The 17,972-nt window shown below is 44.9% G+C and overlaps 1 protein-coding gene across 2 annotated transcripts in view; it reads right to left on the bottom strand.

Annotated features, from left to right (window-relative positions):
* The window catches only part of prkd1 (protein kinase D1), a 46,196-nt gene that overhangs the window by 12,831 nt on the left and 15,393 nt on the right, over positions 1 to 17,972 (bottom strand). Inside the window, exons 3-13 of one of the 2 annotated variants that reach the window (XM_030392162.1) lie at positions 10,110 to 10,241; positions 9,851 to 10,017; positions 9,187 to 9,210; positions 8,623 to 8,830; positions 7,680 to 7,757; positions 7,394 to 7,595; positions 7,180 to 7,303; positions 6,320 to 6,397; positions 3,642 to 3,809; positions 3,302 to 3,413; positions 1,685 to 1,737 (exon numbers count right to left, since the gene is read on the bottom strand). In XM_030392162.1, the coding sequence (XP_030248022.1) occupies positions 1,685 to 1,737; positions 3,302 to 3,413; positions 3,642 to 3,809; positions 6,320 to 6,397; positions 7,180 to 7,303; positions 7,394 to 7,595; positions 7,680 to 7,757; positions 8,623 to 8,830; positions 9,187 to 9,210; positions 9,851 to 10,017; positions 10,110 to 10,241 (1,346 nt within the window). Of the gene's footprint in view, positions 1 to 1,684; positions 1,738 to 3,301; positions 3,414 to 3,641; positions 3,810 to 6,319; positions 6,398 to 7,179; positions 7,304 to 7,393; positions 7,596 to 7,679; positions 7,758 to 8,622; positions 8,834 to 9,186; positions 9,211 to 9,850; positions 10,018 to 10,109; positions 10,242 to 17,972 lie in introns of both variants that reach the window. The other variant, XM_030392161.1, reaches the window with a different exon arrangement.

Consider the following 17,972-nt stretch of genomic DNA (forward strand, 5'->3'; position numbering starts at 1 on the left):
ACCCTGCCACCTTTCTAGCTTCAAACAGTGTTTCTTCAAAGGAGTAAAGCTGCTCGGCCAATAAACACAATTTATTTAACTCAGGTTAAAAGTTTCTGTTATTACCTCATTAACTCACATTTTATTCTAAAATGTAATATATTACATATTGGAAGTTACAATCAATCATTGTCTACTATATATCTGTAAGCGACTTTGGGTCCTTGAAAAGCGCTATATAAATTAAATGAATTATTATTATTACTTATTTACAATCATTTAAAGGTAATAAGTTCCTATAGTGTAATTAGTTACACTACTTCTGTGTTTCTTTCACCAAATTAACTGCAGGAGGACGACCGGGCACAAAAATATCAAAATACATAAAATAATATTGTTTATATTGACTATAAATCATTTAACAATCAATCAAACTTATTGATTTTCATCTGAGTTCAGCTGCAAACGACTGATACAGACACTCAGGGAGCGCTCGCTGTCCTGAGGTGGAGACTGAACCGAAGAAGGTGGAGACGCTTGATGATGAAAACAAACACACCCGACAGACAGACAGACAGGAAGAAGAGGAAACACGTCTGCTGTCACAAGTTCTGTTGTCGTCGACTTCACAGGAAAATCTTCACAACTTGGATTTATTTGATGAGAAACTCTGTTTGATTCATTATTTCACTAAAGGAATATAAATGATTGAAGAATGAGACAAATTAAGACTTTCTGACGTCTCTTTTACCGACCAGGAGTCAAATCTGAATAAAATATTCTTCCTGTTAAATAAACTGAACGACCGAACTGACAAAAGTTTAAACATTTACATTGTTTTAATTTCAGTTGCTCACACATTATGAGGGTTCATTATTCATGACAGATAAAAGTCTCGTTCTCAACATTTCTTAGTTGTGACAGAAAGTAATTTAACAGAAATGTTTATTCATGAGTTCTGAGATGAACATATGGAGGTGTGAGAGCCTTTAACGAGCTCTCTCTGCCAGTTATTCATCAACACAGATGGGAAGTAACTGAGTACTAATACTTAGTTACTCTCCTTCAGTACATGTCTCCTGTCTGTGTACTCTGAGTATCTGTGTGACTTCTCCTCTCTATGTGAACTTTCTCCTCCTCACAGCTTCAGAACAGCCTCGTTACTTTAGTTTGATGCATCTGAGGTGAATTATGGATTCTTGTTATTTCCCAGCATCAGCAGACTGATGTGGACCAATCAGAGCACATCACGCACGGCAGACGCAGCGAGACGAGACAAAGACGTAAAAGCCGTAAGAAGGCGTAAACAGACAGAGAGGGAGACTGGAATGTGGAGAAAAGGCGTGTTAGTGTCTCGTATCTGCAGAGAGTTCTGATTTTCTCTCTTTGTTGCTGCTCGGGACGCTTTACCAACCCAACATGTGTCTATTTGACGTCCTGGGAATGAGACTCAACAATCAACTGTCTTTGTGGTGCGTTCAGGAACAGCTGGGACAAATCCTACTGATTCTACCTTTAACTTTAATGGTCTTTGAATTCTATTAATATGACGTGAGCTTCAGTTAGCTTTGAGCACAAATGTCCTTCAGAGGGAGACTTTTTACTCTGATACTCTGAGTACATGTCAGAGCCTGTAATCTATTACTTTACTGGAGTAAACTGTGTGTGTGTGTGTGTGTGTGTGTGTGTGTGTGTGTGTTCTCACCACATTCTCCTGGATCTGGCAGTTGGAGACAGAGATACTGATGGAGATTTCCTCTGTTGAGACACAAATATGATAAAATTCAAAGAACTTTAGGAAAATATTAAATATTCACAGATAACAGGAACTTAATAAAATGTGCAAATTAATTTTCACCTCACCTTTAAGAACAGTTTTGCTGGCAGCAGCTTCAGTTAAACTAACCTGTGTGTTCGCTCTGTCGGTGTTTCAGCTGTGCGTGTTGATAATAAATGTTATAACAGCCGCTGCAGGCTGAGTCTCCTCTCAGGTGAACACCGAGTCGGAGACCACAGTGAAACGTTAGTCGCGATCAGTTTGACGTCAGTGAAGTCTGAAATATCTGTGATGGGCTTCGTGTGGGCGTCGACGGCCCTGAGGGGGTCTGAGCTTTAATACCTGAGCCCAGAGTCTGGACTGGTGGTTCCAGGTGGATCTGACGCTGACGGCTGACTTTATGTACGAGCGAGAGGATCCGTCCTCTGTAACTGTGTCTACTCTAAAAGATTTATTTCCCATTCGAATCAAGGCTGTGAGGATTTTAAAGCCCTGTTGAGTTGATAGCATTTGTGATTTGGGGCTTAAAGGGACGTCTGTCTGCGGTGTGGCCTGATTGGACCACGTGAGTCCACATCCCTACTTAAGACAGCCTCCCCTTCTGTCCTGTGGACAACCTGACGAAAGTACCGTAACGTTGCCGTCAATAGACTTCATTGCAAGTGAAGTGGAAGGTTTTTATTTTTTTTATCAGCCTTCTTTAGGTGAGCAAAAGCTGCATTAAGCTGGACAAATCCTGATCCTCCACGGTACTAACATCAGAGTAAAGAGAGGAGACTTCTCTCCCCTCGCCTCACGTCGGGGGAACATCAGCGGTGATGTTGCTTCCAGGAGACAAAAACACGGCAGGTAGGACTTATTCTCTGGAGGTCTTAAAGGAATTCAAGTTGTTGGAACCAAATCAAGAACCACCAGAGAAGTCTGAAGACAGCCCGCTGACGTTACGAGGCTAAAAGTCAAAACGACCCAGACAGACGTGTGGATGATCTGAGAGCGTCGAGTGGAGGACAGCATGCTGCTAACTTCACGCTCACGTCACGTAGAAAGTGTGCTGATGGACTGAACTGAATATCCTCAAATCAGATGGAAATAAAAATTCTCTTGTTTTTCTGACAGATTAAACGCTTCACGACGAAAGTTTTACTCTGATTCAAAGCTGGATGAACCCGCACCTCGACCAAGGATGATTTAAATCAGATTGAAGAATGATTGTCAGTGTAAACACAGCGACTGTCTGACAGAACCACACTGTTCCAGCTCTACACTGAAGCTTTATTCCATCAGATGTGAGTATTAACACCACCTGGATGACTGACGACCTTCATCAACACTGTTTTAAAGCTCCACTTTGTAAAGAAGTTGATTTAGGAGTCTAGTTCCCTAATCTGTGGGAAGATGGCCGACCTTTCCTACAAGCCCAAACCCACCTTTAACCCTGACAACATACAAATAATCTATAATCCTACACAGAACCAGATTATCCGACTAATCATGTAAACGTGTGCAGATGTTTTTAAGTGTCTCAGAGTCGTGATGGCGTCTTACTGTGTCCGCTGCGATGCGAGCTGCGTGAGATTCCTGTGGAGACGGCCGGCATCAGAGCGTGCTGGATCGCCATCTCCCACATCCGGGCCACATCCTGTCCCACCCCGCTCACCTGGAACCAGTCAAACACGTTATCTGAGATTAAGTTCAAACTTTTCTGTGTTCACAGTCGAGGTTCAGAACAAGCTTTTGTTTCTATACGACATGAAACAGATGCAGCTGAGTGATCACAGGAGGAGCTGAGCCGGACTCTCCGGAGGCGGTGATGGAGAGAGAAGAGGATGCTGTTTAACATCCTGAGCCCATGTACCATCTATAAACAGAACCTCAGATTATTCACCAGAACGCTGCTGCCGGTCACAGATGATTCAGCTCTCGTCAGGTTCTCTCCGACGTAGTAAACCAGCGATGCTGTGGCGATCTCAAAGCAGTGAGGGTTGGCTCCATCAGGGAGCAGAGAGAAGGTCTGAGCCGGCTCCAGAGACAAGATCTCTGACAGAGGGATCTCCTGTAGGGACCAGAGAGACCAGAGAGATCAGAGACCAGAGAGACCAGACAGACCAGAGAGACCAGAGAGACCAGAGACCAGAGAGATCAGAGACCAGAGAGATCAGAGAGATCAGAGAGATCAGAGAGACCAGAGAGACCAGAGAGACCAGTGACCAGAGAGATCAGAGAGACCAGAGAGACCAGAGAGACCAGAGAGACCAGAGAGACCAGAGACCAGAGACCAGAGACCAGAGAGACCAGAGAGACCAGAGAGACCAGAGAGATCAGAGACCAGAGAGATCAGAGACCAGAGAGACCAGAGAGACCAGAGACCAGAGAGACCAGAGAGACCAGAGACCAGAGAGACCAGAGAGACCAGAGACCAGAGAGACCAGAGACCAGAGAGACCAGAGAGACCAGAGACCAGAGAGATCAGAGACCAGAGAGATCAGAGAGATCAGAGAGATCAGAGAGATCAGAGAGACCAGAGAGACCAGTGACCAGAGAGATCAGAGACCAGAGAGACCAGAGAGACCAGAGACCAGAGAGACCAGAGACCAGACAGACCAGAGATCAGAGAGACCAGTGACCAGAGACCAGAGAGACCAGAGAGACCAGAAAGACCAGAGACCAGACAGACCAGAGATCAGAGACCAGAGACCAGAGAGATCAGAGAGAGCAGAGAGACCAGAGAGATCAGAGACCAGAGATCAGAGAGATCAGAGAGACCAGACAGACCAGAGATCAGAGAGATCAGAGAGACCAGAGAGACCAGAGACCAGAGATCAGAGATCAGAGAGATCAGAGAGACCAGAGAGACCAGAGATCAGAGAGACCAGAGAGACCAGAGATCAGAGAGACCAGAGAGACCAGAGATCAGAGAGATCAGAGAGATCAGAGAGATCAGAGACCAGACAGACCAGAGATCAGATAGATCAGAGAGACCAGAGATCAGAGAGATCAGAGAGATCAGAGAGATCAGAGACCAGAGAGATCAGAGAGATCAGACAGATCAGAGAGACCAGAGATCAGAGAGATCAGAGACCAGAGAGATCAGAGAGATCAGACAGATCAGAGAGACCAGAGATCAGAGAGATCAGAGAGACCAGATAGACCAGAGATCAGAGAGATCAGAGACCAGAGATCAGAGAGATCAGAGAGATCAGAGAGATCAGAGAGATCAGAGACCAGAGATCAGAGAGATCAGAAAGATCAGACAGATCAGAGAGACCAGAGATCAGAGAGATCAGAGATCAGAGAGATCAGAGAGATCAGACAGATCAGAGAGACCAGAGATCAGAGATCAGAGAGACCAGATAGACCAGAGATCAGAGAGATCAGAGACCAGAGAGATCAGAGACCAGACAGACCAGAGATCAGAGAGATCAGAGACCAGAGATCAGAGAGATCAGAGAGATCAGAGACCAGAGAGATCAGAGACCAGAGAGACCAGAGAGACCAGACAGACCAGAGAGATCAGAGAGATCAGAGAGACCAGACAGACCAGAGAGATCAGAGACCAGAGATCAGAGAGATCAGAGAGATCAGAGACCAGAGATCAGAGAGACCAGAGATCAGAGACCAGAGATCAGAGAGACCAGAGAGATCAGAGAGATCAGAGAGACCAGAGAGACCAGAGAGATCAGAGATCAGAGAGACCAGAGACCAGAGAGACCAGAGAGACCAGAGACCAGAGAGACCAGAGAGATCAGAGATCAGAGAAACCAGAGACCAGAGAGATCAGAGACCAGAGAGACCAGAGACCAGAGAGACCAGAGAGACCAGAGACCAGAGAGACCAGAGAGACCAGAGACCAGAGAGACCAGAGAGACCAGAGACCAGAGAGACCAGAGACCAGAGAGATCAGAGACCAGAGACCAGAGAGACCAGAGACCAGAGAGACCAGAGAGACCAGAGACCAGAGAGACCAGAGAGACCAGAGACCAGAGAGACCAGAGACCAGAGAGGATGAAGACCAGGGGTGCAGATCTGATGTCAGGATTGGGGGGGAAACAAAAGAGATTTTTTTTTTTTTTTTGCCCGTATGCAACTCATAGCATAAATCACAACTTCGTAGAGGCTCGCCATATCATTCAAAAAGTTCTGCACAGGGAATCATTTATTGTGCTGACCTTTCTTGTTTATTTGTCCTAAACAGCCAACAGTGCGTATCACTGCTTACTTAACTGTTATATTATTAAATCACAATTTTTAGGGTCTTGGGCATGTAATGTCTACTCATGTTCTTATCTTTCACTCCCACATCCCCAGTTCTTCTCACCATCCTCCTTTTCTCCCAGAGTATGGGACTACTTTATGCATGATTAATTGATGTGGATGAATATCAAAATATGAAGCCCTCACCAAGTCGTGTAAACTAACTGATCATGTTTTTAATGATGATGATTTAATGATCAAGTCTGAAAATATATTTGTTCAATTTTGAATAATTTAGGGTATTTTTATTGGGGGGACCGTCCCCCCCGTCCCCCCGGGATCTGCACCCATGATGAAGACAGTTTGTTTTACCTTGTAGTATTTACTTCCTGTGTCGTTCTGAAACAGTGTGATGCATTTACTGTCCAGCCGCCAGTAATGTCTCTTCCTCTGAAGGAGGCGGAGAGGAGAGAGGAAGAAGCAGAGGAGAAAAACTGACGTCACTCAACAGAACTGTTACAAAAACAGCTGAAGGATCAGAGAGAAACAAAATAAAGTGTTTTGTTTCAAAGCTTATGAAAAAGATTATATAACGTCGTCTTTCTGTCCATAAACGTTCCTGATTCAGTCATCTCGCTGATATTATTAATAATATGGCTAATTTTCATATCACATCCAGTTCTCAGCGCATTTATTTCTTTATTTACAAAGAGCAGAACAAAGGACGGAACAAAAGACGGGCCGGTCGGAGAACGAACAAAAGAAAACGACAAACAAGAAGAGAAATAAAACAACAGACTCAACAAAGCTCGTTACAGATAATATTCATCGTGTTTATCCTCAGAGATTAAACTGAAAACAACGCTGGAAATAATGTTCACATGAGTCGGACTTTTGGGTAGTTTTCACAGGAGGACAGACAGCAGGACAGACAGCAGGACAGACAGGTGGACAGACAGCAGGACAGACAGGTGGACAGACAGGTGGACAGACAGGTGGACAGACAGGTGGACAGACAGCAGGACAGACAGCAGGACAGACAGCAGGACAGACAGGTGGACAGACAGCAGGACAGACAGGTGGACAGACAGGTGGACAGACAGGTGGACAGACAGGTGGACAGACAGCAGGACAGACAGGTGGACAGACAGCAGGACAGACAGGTGGACAGACAGGTGGACAGACAGCAGGACAGACAGGTGGACAGACAGGTGGACAGACAGGTGGAGTACCAGAGTGTCCTTGCTGGTGTAGTGCACCATCCAGCCCTCCTTCATCACGTTGCTGCTCTTCCTCTTCGTGTGTTTGACGGACTGGACCACTCGCATCAGAGGGATGTTGTTACTGGTGGACGGGCTGCAGGGGGCGGGACAAAGCTCATCCTGTCACCTGTGTTTGCATATATGTGTGTGTGTCCTCAGTGTGTGTGTGTGTGTGTTTCTCTACCTGATGGCGCGGTTGGACTCGTCCAGGTCGGGGTCGTGCATGTCGCAGAGGTCGCTCGGCCCCGCCTCCAGCATCAGACCCCCCTCTGATGTCAGAGCTTCATCCATGTCGTCCAACAGGCCGCCTCCTCTGTCCACGTCGTGGTCGTCAAGGCAACCCTCCACCATCACAACATCTGACTCCGCCCCCGGGCTCAGGAGCTCTACAAATCACAGAGGATGTGAGGACGTAGCGGGAGCATTGGGGTTAGGATTAGATTCAGTTCTGAGCGTGGGTGGAAACTTGCCTCCATTTTTGGAAACCTCTCCCAGGCAGTTGTTTGGTATTTTAGCGGCACATCGTTTGTGACAGTTAAATTTACAATCTGAGGGAGAAACAGGAAGGAGAGGAGCGTCAGGTCTACAGCAGGTCTCAGTCCAACGTTCACACTGAGCCGGACCCTTGTTCAAACATCTAGAAACATCATCGACACACCAGGTCAGCAGGAAACCTCTCTGTCTGAGACCCGCCTGGATTTCTTTTCATTCTTTAATCTTTAATGTGTTGGCTGAACGAAATGTTTAACGAAGATATAATAAATTTAATTCACCTTAATAAATGTGTTTGTTACATGTTTATGATGCTATTAGCACTTATATCATTCCCTCCAGGATGTTGAGGTGTTGTGATCGCACCAATTCAACCAATCAATGTGAATTCCCACAGATTTGACCAATCGCTGTAGTGCTTCTATTTTCACCAATCATAGCAGTTTCTCTCACTTCCTTGTATCTGGATTTGAAGATGCAGACGTCTCACATTTACCGACAAAACTCACTCCTGCAACTTCATTGTGGAAATTACCTAAAAACATGGAAACTTCCACTGTAGTCGTTCAGAAAAGCTGCTGCTGAATCAGGAGTTTCAGGCTGCGAAATGCAAATCAAGTGTTTGAGTGCCGTGTCTGAGCAGGGGCACGTTCAGACACAACACAGGAGAACATGTACTGAAACAGACGTGTAGCGTGTTGAACAAGCCGTGTAATTACAGTGGTTCATACGCTGCTGACACTTCTGACACACAGTTTCCAGGAAACACATCAGCTAAACCGACACTGTGCTCGTAACAACTGTTGAACAGAAAGTATCTGAGCATCTACCCGCCCCTGATCCCATCCTGCTCGCCAAATAACAACCCCAGTTACCTTCATCACTATTTTATGGACTAATCGTTGTTGACGGGCGTCTGACCTTTACACTGCAGGCCCTGTCTGAAGAGGCCTTTCAGCAGCTTCTTGCAGTGCTGGCAGACGGTGGGTCGGGTGTACGAGTGGATCAGGAAGGTGTGAGGGACTTTGACCTTCGACAGAAAGATCTTGTCCAGCTCGATGGGACGGCCGATGTACGACTGGGAGCTGGAGCGCCGCTCTCTGCCAGGGAAGTAATCTAACTGGTTCTTCTGCTGCGAGGAGAGGCGGAGACAAAGATCAGGAGACAAGTCAGGTCATCAATGTTTGGATGTGTTTTTATAGACTCAGGCGTACAACAGAAGGCTACATTTTTTTATTAAACCATTTCCAGCCTTGAAACCAAATTTTTCCTCAAACCCAGAACATTAGGTTGGAGGTTTTTGGGGGTTTCGAGCGCTCTGAAATGATTGTCAGAGAAAATTGACTGTCAAGTGTCTGTTGGAGTCATTTGGTTTAAAACAAATAAATCAGAAGCATAAATGCAACAGAGGTTTTAATGCGAGCTCGTCAGCGACAGACAGTTTGTTTTTAGAGCATCATTGGTGATAAGAGTGATGTGACTTACCTCCATGCTGGGACTGACTGGAGACTGAGGAGTGAGATGATGACAAGACAAAGAAAGAAGTTAGAAGTTGGGTCAGAATGTTCTGATGGAAGAAAAAACAATCATCATCTTTTAGACTTTTTTTCTGCAGCGAAACAAACTCCCACGTCTCAAATCTGAGGATTACTCCCAAAACTAAAAGATTATCCATTTATCAGTCGATCAACATCTGGCAGTGATGGTAAAGACGAGGTTACCACAGGCTGAACATACCCACACATTCTGTTCAACCACATAAAATACTTAATTAAATGTTCCACAGTTTCATCATAAAGCGGGATGTCGTCTGTTTATAGCCAAACATTTCTGCGGTGGCAACAGGACCTGTTAGCTTTAGGCTCCATCATCACCAACAACTGATCCACCATCAGAGTGCATAATTAACAACATTTGCATGGTTTTTGTTGCTGTCAGTCAAATCTTAATTAGGTCTGGAGCACTAATAAAACCTGTCGGGCACAGACGGTGAAACCAGAGAGATGAAAAGCTGCTTCTGTCGACTCCTGTGTGATATCAAGGAGCCATTGTTTGAGGATTACAGTGAATATTGATCATAAATCTGCCACAGTCGTGTTCAGAGCGAGCAGAAGAAGAAGGGACCGTCAATAACAGTACCAGCACTGACCAGTAAAGCCTCGTCGGTGTAGAGAGGCGGCGGTGACGGCTCGGCAGAGAGGGGCCGGCCCAGGTTCATCCCGGTCAGGGAGACGTTGGACGAGCGCCGCCTCCTCACGCCGCTGCAGTTATTGGGGATCTTAAAGGCACAACGCTTGTGATAGTTCAGACCGCAGCCTGGACACAAAGACACATGACGGCAGCTTTGTTAACTTGCATTTGTCTGAAATATAAAACCTGATGAACAACAACACATCGGTGAGTCGTACCTTCACATTTGAGTCCCTGTCGTACGAGTCCCCACAGCATCTCGCCACAGTGGTCGCAGAAGGCCGGCGCTCGGTACGAGTGGACAAACAGACAGTGTGGACGGATCTGGAAGTCCTCCACCGTGGCCGACGCTGCAGAGAAACCAAGATGTCAGGACGTGATACAGAGCAAATGTGCTACGAGAACAACTGCTGAATTTACAAGAACGCCCAAATAATAAAGAAGCTATCAGATGAGTGTTTCACAAAGTATATAAAGCTTCTTCAATCTCAACAACTCACTAAATTGAGCATTTTCCAAAGGGAGTCTGGTGTCTTTCTCCAAGAAGTAACTTATGTTGGTGACTGTTCAGTGATTTTATCAGAAAAGTAGAAGCTAAAACGTTCTGTTGTGCAAACAGCTGAAATCGATATTCTATAAGACGTGACGAGCAGTTTCCCTCTTCAAAGCGAACAGAACAACAGTTCAGTTCTTTACACTTCCCAGAAGTCTCTGTGGCGCCGAGTTATTTAACAAAATGTTTTTTAAACCGCCTCAGAGACGAGCAGCTGCTGGTCGGGGTAACTGGGCCCGCGGCCATCACATCCATCCGAGCATCAACATCCTCCAGCTGTTGTCACAAAAACCCAGTTGGGCACTCTGGCAGCGCCGCGAGCTCCTGCTGACTGACCACAACAACAACACAACACCACTACACCACAACACCACAACAACACAACGCCACAACGCCACTACACCACAACAACACAACAACACAACGCCACAACGCCACTACACCACAACAACACAACATCACAACAACACAACATCACAACAACACAACGCCACTACACCACAACAACACAACAACACAACAACACAACATCACAACAACACAAAGCCACAACACCACAACAACACAACACCACAACAACACAACACCACAACAACACAACAACACAAAGCCACAACAAACACAACATCACAACAACACAAAGCCACTACACCACAACAACACAACACCACAACATCACAACATCACAACACCACAACATCACAACAACACAAAGCCACAACACCACAACAACACAACACCACAACATCACAACATCACAACACCACAATATCACAACAACACAAAACAAAAAACAAAACAACCAACAAAACAAACATCAAACATCCAACACCACAAAAATCACAAAACACAACAAACACAAAGCCACACCACCACACACCAACACAAACAACACAAACCCCACAACATCCAAAAACCACAACATCACAACTCACAAAAGCAAAACAGCAAAACACCAACAACACCACAAACAACAACAAAGCCACAACACCACAACAACACAACAACACAACCCACAACAACACAACAACACAACACCACAACATCACAACAACACAACACCACAACACCACAACAACACAAAGCCACAACACCACAACAACACAACAACACAACAACACAACACCACAACAACACAACAACACAACAACACAACACCACAACAACACAACACCACAAACAACACAACACCACAACACCACAACGTCACAACAACACCACGGAGGAATCAACCTGACAAGTTAACCCAAATCTCCCAGTTTCAGGAATCTAATCTAGCTTCTGTCATCCTGCTGAAGGTAAGACCTCTCACTCTGTTTGGGTTTAACGAGTCGGGGACAGTTCAGGATCGACATCTTTCTGGTTCTTGAACCTGTTTTGTTTATGTTGTTCTGTCTGACGAGCTCACGATGAGACGTTGTTTAAGTCTTTAGATTAAAGTGCTGATATGAAACCTCAGTTTAAGGAATATAATCACATCCATCTGTAAAGCCTCTTGTGGCAGCTGACTGAGGATCTCAGACACGTGTTGGACCTGCGCAGGTGTTTCCACTCTCTGTACCTGAGTAGAGTTCTTCTGAGGACGGACCGAGCCTGAAGTGAAAACAGCTGTGAGGCTGAGCAGCGTCTCCAAACACAAGAGCTGAGACTGACTGTGAAACCATCAATGAAACTTTCAGTTCTTGAACGTGACTTTTAAAATCTCTCGTACGACTGACTGGAACTCTGTCTGCAGAAAATCACATTAATACAAATGTGAGTGTGATTTTAAATAATATTTACTGTTTTTGAATATTTGACTTTGGTTCTCCTGATCAATAAGTTCACCCAAAATGAGAAGTCAGTGTTTTTGTTCTCATGCTGCATTCAAGTGCTCCTCTAATGATCCCGCCTCCCGTCATTTCGACTTTGGTGTGTTCACGTGCGTCAGAATGTCGGACCAACATGGCCGCCATAAAGAAGTTCACTCGGAGCGTTTGAACGCCACGCTGACGGCTGTTTACAGTATTTGAGTGACAATGAAGCAAAAAAGGAAACAACAGAAAGTTTCTGCGATGTAAACCGATGTTTACATTTGTCAACTCGGCAACTTATGTAACACATTTTCTCTGAGACCTTCTGAGTTGTTGCTCCAACTTGAGAGGACAAAACAACACAGAGCAGGAACACAACGTCAACACAATGATGATGGAAGTCAGGTGAAGTTTCCACAGAACAGTTCTGGAGCTTCAGAGTGAAACAGAGTTCTGCTAAACAACTGAAGTAGCTCGACTGAACATCGACGGTGTGAATATCTTCTTGTCAGATCAGTTTGTGATCTCAGGGCTTCTGCAGACTTGGACTGCAGCAGACGAGCCGTATGGAGACATCTGATGTGACGGCTGCTTGATTCTACAGAAATATTCTGTGGACTACGACGCTTCACCTGACTTTATATCATCAGGAGGAGGAGGGGAGGACTGGACTTTCATTTTTGGATAAACTTATCCTTTAAATACAGTCAGGTGATGGATGAGAATCAATTAACAGAACCAGCAACAGACATTTTTTCGTCAGCACCATAAATATTAATTTCATTATAACTGATGAAAAATATCCACGTTAATACTCAACGAACTCCTCAGCAACGACCGCGTCCACACGATTTGACATTTGTTTCAATTTAAAGCGAATATCGTCTTTACTGTGACACAGAGTTCTGATGCTGATCCGGTTTCGTTGACTACGAAACTTCAGCCGACTTTCCATCAGAGCTTCATACAAACAACCAGGAGGAAGAAATCTGAGGAAGAATACAGAATAAAGTAAAGAGTTCTCCGTCGACTTGCCAGAGATGGAGATGGAGCGAGGGAGCGAGGAGTGGAGGGAGATAAACAGAACTGCAGAGACAAAGAGTAATGAATGGGTTGTTAGCGGGTATTTTGTAAATGTTTGGGAGGTACGAGAGGCTCTTAGCGGGCGCAGATGGACCGAGTGTTTGTTTGGTTGGCCAGCAGGGCTTGGCAAGGCATGATGGGTAGTTTGGGATATCGTTTTCGCTCTCTTTCTTTCTCTCTCTCTCTCTCTGCATGTATTTCTGAATCTCCCTCGCCTTTTTCATTTTCTTCCCCACACACACACACACACACACACAGCAACACTCGGCGGCCGTGCGGTGGTCCTCCAGCAGAATACGGCTCTGATTAGACATTCTGCTGCAGGAAATTACCTCCATTTATTCAAATTATTGTTTATGCCTTTTGTTTGGAGGGCCAACATACGTTTGGAAGTCTGAACGAGCTCCCGAACTGTTATTATATGCTTCAGAAAATGACTTGTGCGTATGTGTGTGTGTGTGTGCGAGGGTTTCCTAGGTAGTCTGAATATAAATGCCTGTGTTTATGTGTGTGTTCAGTGTGCTGGAATTAGCGGCGTTAAGGAGCGCTCGCTGCTGGCTTGTTAACCCACAACCACAAAACAAACACCGCGGGTGGAGACACTGTGAACCGGCAGCCGGGTGTGGCGTCTAATAATTATATTCATGTTTTAGCTGATTAGCTCGGTAACTCTGTGCAACAGCAGACGAAACTTTAATTATGAGACATCAACATTCAGGCGGAGATCAGAGGTTTGTTCTCAGCTTTAATACAACTTCTGTAAACATCTCTGCACCTAAAAATCTCTGCGGATCATTAAACTCGGCACAATCGTCACCACGTTTTAAAATCTCACTTCGGAGAGCTGAGAGGACGATTCTCTGCAGCTAACTGCTCATGCTAATGCTAACTCGTACTGTGTTCAGGCGTTTTGTTTCAATAAACATCCAAAAGACGTAAAAAACGTAAAAAAGAGTCCTTTGCTGACGTTGAAAGACACGCAGTGGAGAGACATGAACGTTTTTAAGGCCCATTTATACCCTACGGTAAAAACGGATACGGATCCTTTCGTTCGTATCCGGAGGTCGTTTCATCCGTCAGTGGATCCGTTGCCTCTGAGCTTACGAATCCGGAGTGCTCCGGACGAAACGGAGCAATACCACCGGAAATCGGGGCGGCAGTTTAGAGTCAGAAGTCACTCCATTGTGAAAATCAACGAAGAAGAGAGTAGTTGCCGCAAATTCAAAGAAGAAGAAGAAAAGAGTACAACATGTGACATTTAAAAATGGCGCAAAATTTGGAGGAGAAGATATGTGAGTTGGTGAGAAGGTACGTACATTTATACGATGCCACAGTGCCGGGTCATCGTGACGAACAGCAACCGTGTCAACGACTCAGTCATTTATGACACGACACCACCCTCTAGAGGATACGTTGTGTTACGTCCATAAAAACGCTGAAACCGGACGGAGGTCTGTGGGCCAGTAGCGGAGAGAACGTTTCGTACGGACTGATGAATTTCGTCCGGATCCGGAGGTATAAAGCAGCTTTAGACGTCTTTTCAACGTTCACCATCGACGTCCAGGCGACCTGCTTCTGGGTTCAAAATAAAGTTTTTACGGTGTAATTTTAAACATCTTTCCACCTTCAGTTACTGACGTTAAAGAACTTATGGTGGAGGATTCAAACCCTGAGCCTGCATGAGGCGAGCACTTTTCCAGGAGAGATGTTTATTAAATATCCTGTTTCAGTCATCAGGTAGGATAATATTCCAAACATGAATTCAACTTTTCAGGCATAAATTAGTCTTTATTTTGATGAAACATGTTGAACCTGCATCTAAACTCAAAGCTGACGGCGTTGAGTGTTGAAGAGTCGGTCGTGTCGACGTGAAACATCATCAGGTCGGAGCGTGGATGTTTAAACTGTCAGAATAAGAGCGGAGACGTGAACGATGCTGTCGCTGTATTTTGCTTCGCTGCTGTTTAATGTGAATGTTTTTGTCTTTCTCACAAACTTTAATGACAACAATGAATCACAGAAGCATCCTCGGGGTTTCAGACGTCGTGTGAGCTGATTAAAACAACACAGCTCGTCTCCCTGTTTAAAGTCACAGCCAATAAAAACCTGTCTGCAGGCGTGTTTGGGGAATTATCAGGATGTTTTTTTTACAGGTCGTTCGTGACCAATCAGCTCGCTTGGCTGCCGCCGCCTGTTACACCGCACTAAGTCAATTTCCTGTTTGTTTCCTCCACACTTGGAGCTGTCGCAGAGACTGACAGAAAGCTGTTAACAAAAGTGTTTTTGACTGAGTGTCAGCATCCTGACAGAGGAGGAGGAGGAGGAGGAAGGTAGGGGAGGTAGAGGAGGTAGAGGAGGTGGGGGAGATGAAGAAGAAGGATTGATGAAAGGTGGATGAAGAGGAAATGATCAGGAGAGCTGGAGAGAGGAGGAGGATGGAGAGGAAGATGTTTGGGAAAGAAGAAGCAGGATGATAACGGAGTGGAGGAAGATGTGATGGAGGAGGAGGAAGAACAAATAGTTTCACAAAGAAATGAAGAAGAAGGAAAGAAAAGTGAGACAGTAGGAAGAGGAGGTTTAACCAAACCACAGATACGTGTGAGGTTGTTGACTTGTGTACGTCGTTATTATGATTATCAGCTGACTGTCACATCAGGAGGCGGAGTCATCACAGCCAACATGGCCGCCAAACAGACGAACTGAGCCTGAGTGACATCACTGGATATTTTAAAGGACGCCTGCAGACATTTACAGAAGTTTTTGTGTTTTTTAGCGTTGTCAGAAGTATCGAGATATCATTAAAATCACGTAGCTATTAACTAAGTGACACTGAAATGTTGTCAGATATCAACACTTTCTGGTACTGAAGGAAGAGAATGAAATATCGTGACTACACAAGTTTGTTGGTGTTTCCAGAAGTTTTTGTGGCAACCAAAAATAGCTTTTTTCACAGGAAGTCACAGGACGGAGACACACAACATACAACTCCAACTCCTCTCAGTGTTTTCACTTCAGTTAACGACTTCAGCTGCTTTCACTTTAGTCTTTCTTCAGCTCTTTTCATTGCTTGTTTTGGGTTTTGTTTTTTTACTTCAGTGTGTGAACTCCTCACAGTCACTCCGTTCTGTCGACCCGACCTCCAGAATAAATGTTAGCTAAGTACGTTTCTGCAAAACTACAAATACGTTCCACCTGAATCCTTCTTCATGCTGCAGCTTCACTTTGTTCAGGTTGAATTTTCTCTTTCTCTCTCGTCACAACACTGTGTTTATTCTCTGGTTAGCTGAATTTGCTGGATGTAACTGCAGGTTGATTACAGGAAACACATTAAACCCAACATGACTGAATCATTACAGCTGACATTATGTCTGCAGACTGAGCTGCTCAGATGACTCTTCATATCCTTTAACTACGACATGTCATTACCTCACTGAGCTAGCTGAAGAAAACACAAGAATGATCCATTAAACAAAGGACGTGTACATGAAGGCACATGTGTAGACAAACATTATGCAAATGTGCGCACACACACACACACACACACACACTGGTGACAGAATGACAGGAAGCTGGTTAGCGGCAGCTGTCAGAGTGTTAGCGTTAGCGTAGCGTGTTGTGAACACCTGAGTCCTGAGCTGGACGGCAGCCAGACAACAAGTGAGACGCCAAACTGAGACAGAAGCTCTTCATCAACATCTGGATCACCTGACGCAGCCGACACATCTGTCTGAACCAATTAACCAGCGAGGCGACACCTGGAGAGGCTGCGAGGTTCGGTCCGTTCAGACTGACCGGACCACAGGATCAATAACGTTTATCTGTATCTATAATAACACGTCGTGATTCAGTTGGTGCACAGAGACTTAGTGAAAAGTCAAATATCTCTGTGATGTCGTGAAGAAGAAGAAATACTTCACACACTGATCCGTCAGGGAGGTGAACTGAAGCGTGACCCGGATTAAAAGAGGTGGAGAACCACACCAGGAGGTTCTGACACTGAGAACATCGTCCCCTCACACTGCCAGCCAGGAGCTCTGGTCTGTCCAGGCCCGGTTGGTGGTTCTTGGCTGCTCCACATCATTCTACTGAGGAAACTGGGTTTGTTCTGGAACCTCTTGAAACCCGAAGCACCTTCAGTTTTACATTTATTTCACTGGGCTTGTAGAAATGGAGGAGATATTTGTTATCAGATTATTCCCCCAGATCCACATGTGGTTTCTTTATAGTTTGATGTATTCTGGTTCTGGTTCTGGTTCTATAAGCATTTTACAGCCAGTTGTGACACACACACGTGTCAGTGTTTGTGTATGTGAGGACAGTGTGTCAGTGCTGCACAGATATAATAAATATATAAGTTATGATCATACAGTATATCCAGCTGTGATGTTCAGTGTGCAGCTGTGGTCAAACAGGAAGTGTGTATTGGTTCCTGTCCATACTAAACACATTATATATTATATAATATTATATTATATAATATTATATAATATTATATAATATGACAGTTCCATCACCTGTGGCCGTCTCTACCTCAGTGGTTTTACTGTTCGCTGTGTAAATGAAATTATCTTCACGAGTCTCTTTGTGCACTTTTACTGCTGTTTGCTCAGTTAGAAGCTAAACTATATTAACTTCTCTGTGTGTGCAGCGGC

This window comes from Sparus aurata, chromosome 16 (genome assembly GCF_900880675.1).
Source record: "Sparus aurata chromosome 16, fSpaAur1.1, whole genome shotgun sequence".
NCBI lineage: Eukaryota > Metazoa > Chordata > Actinopteri > Spariformes > Sparidae > Sparus > Sparus aurata.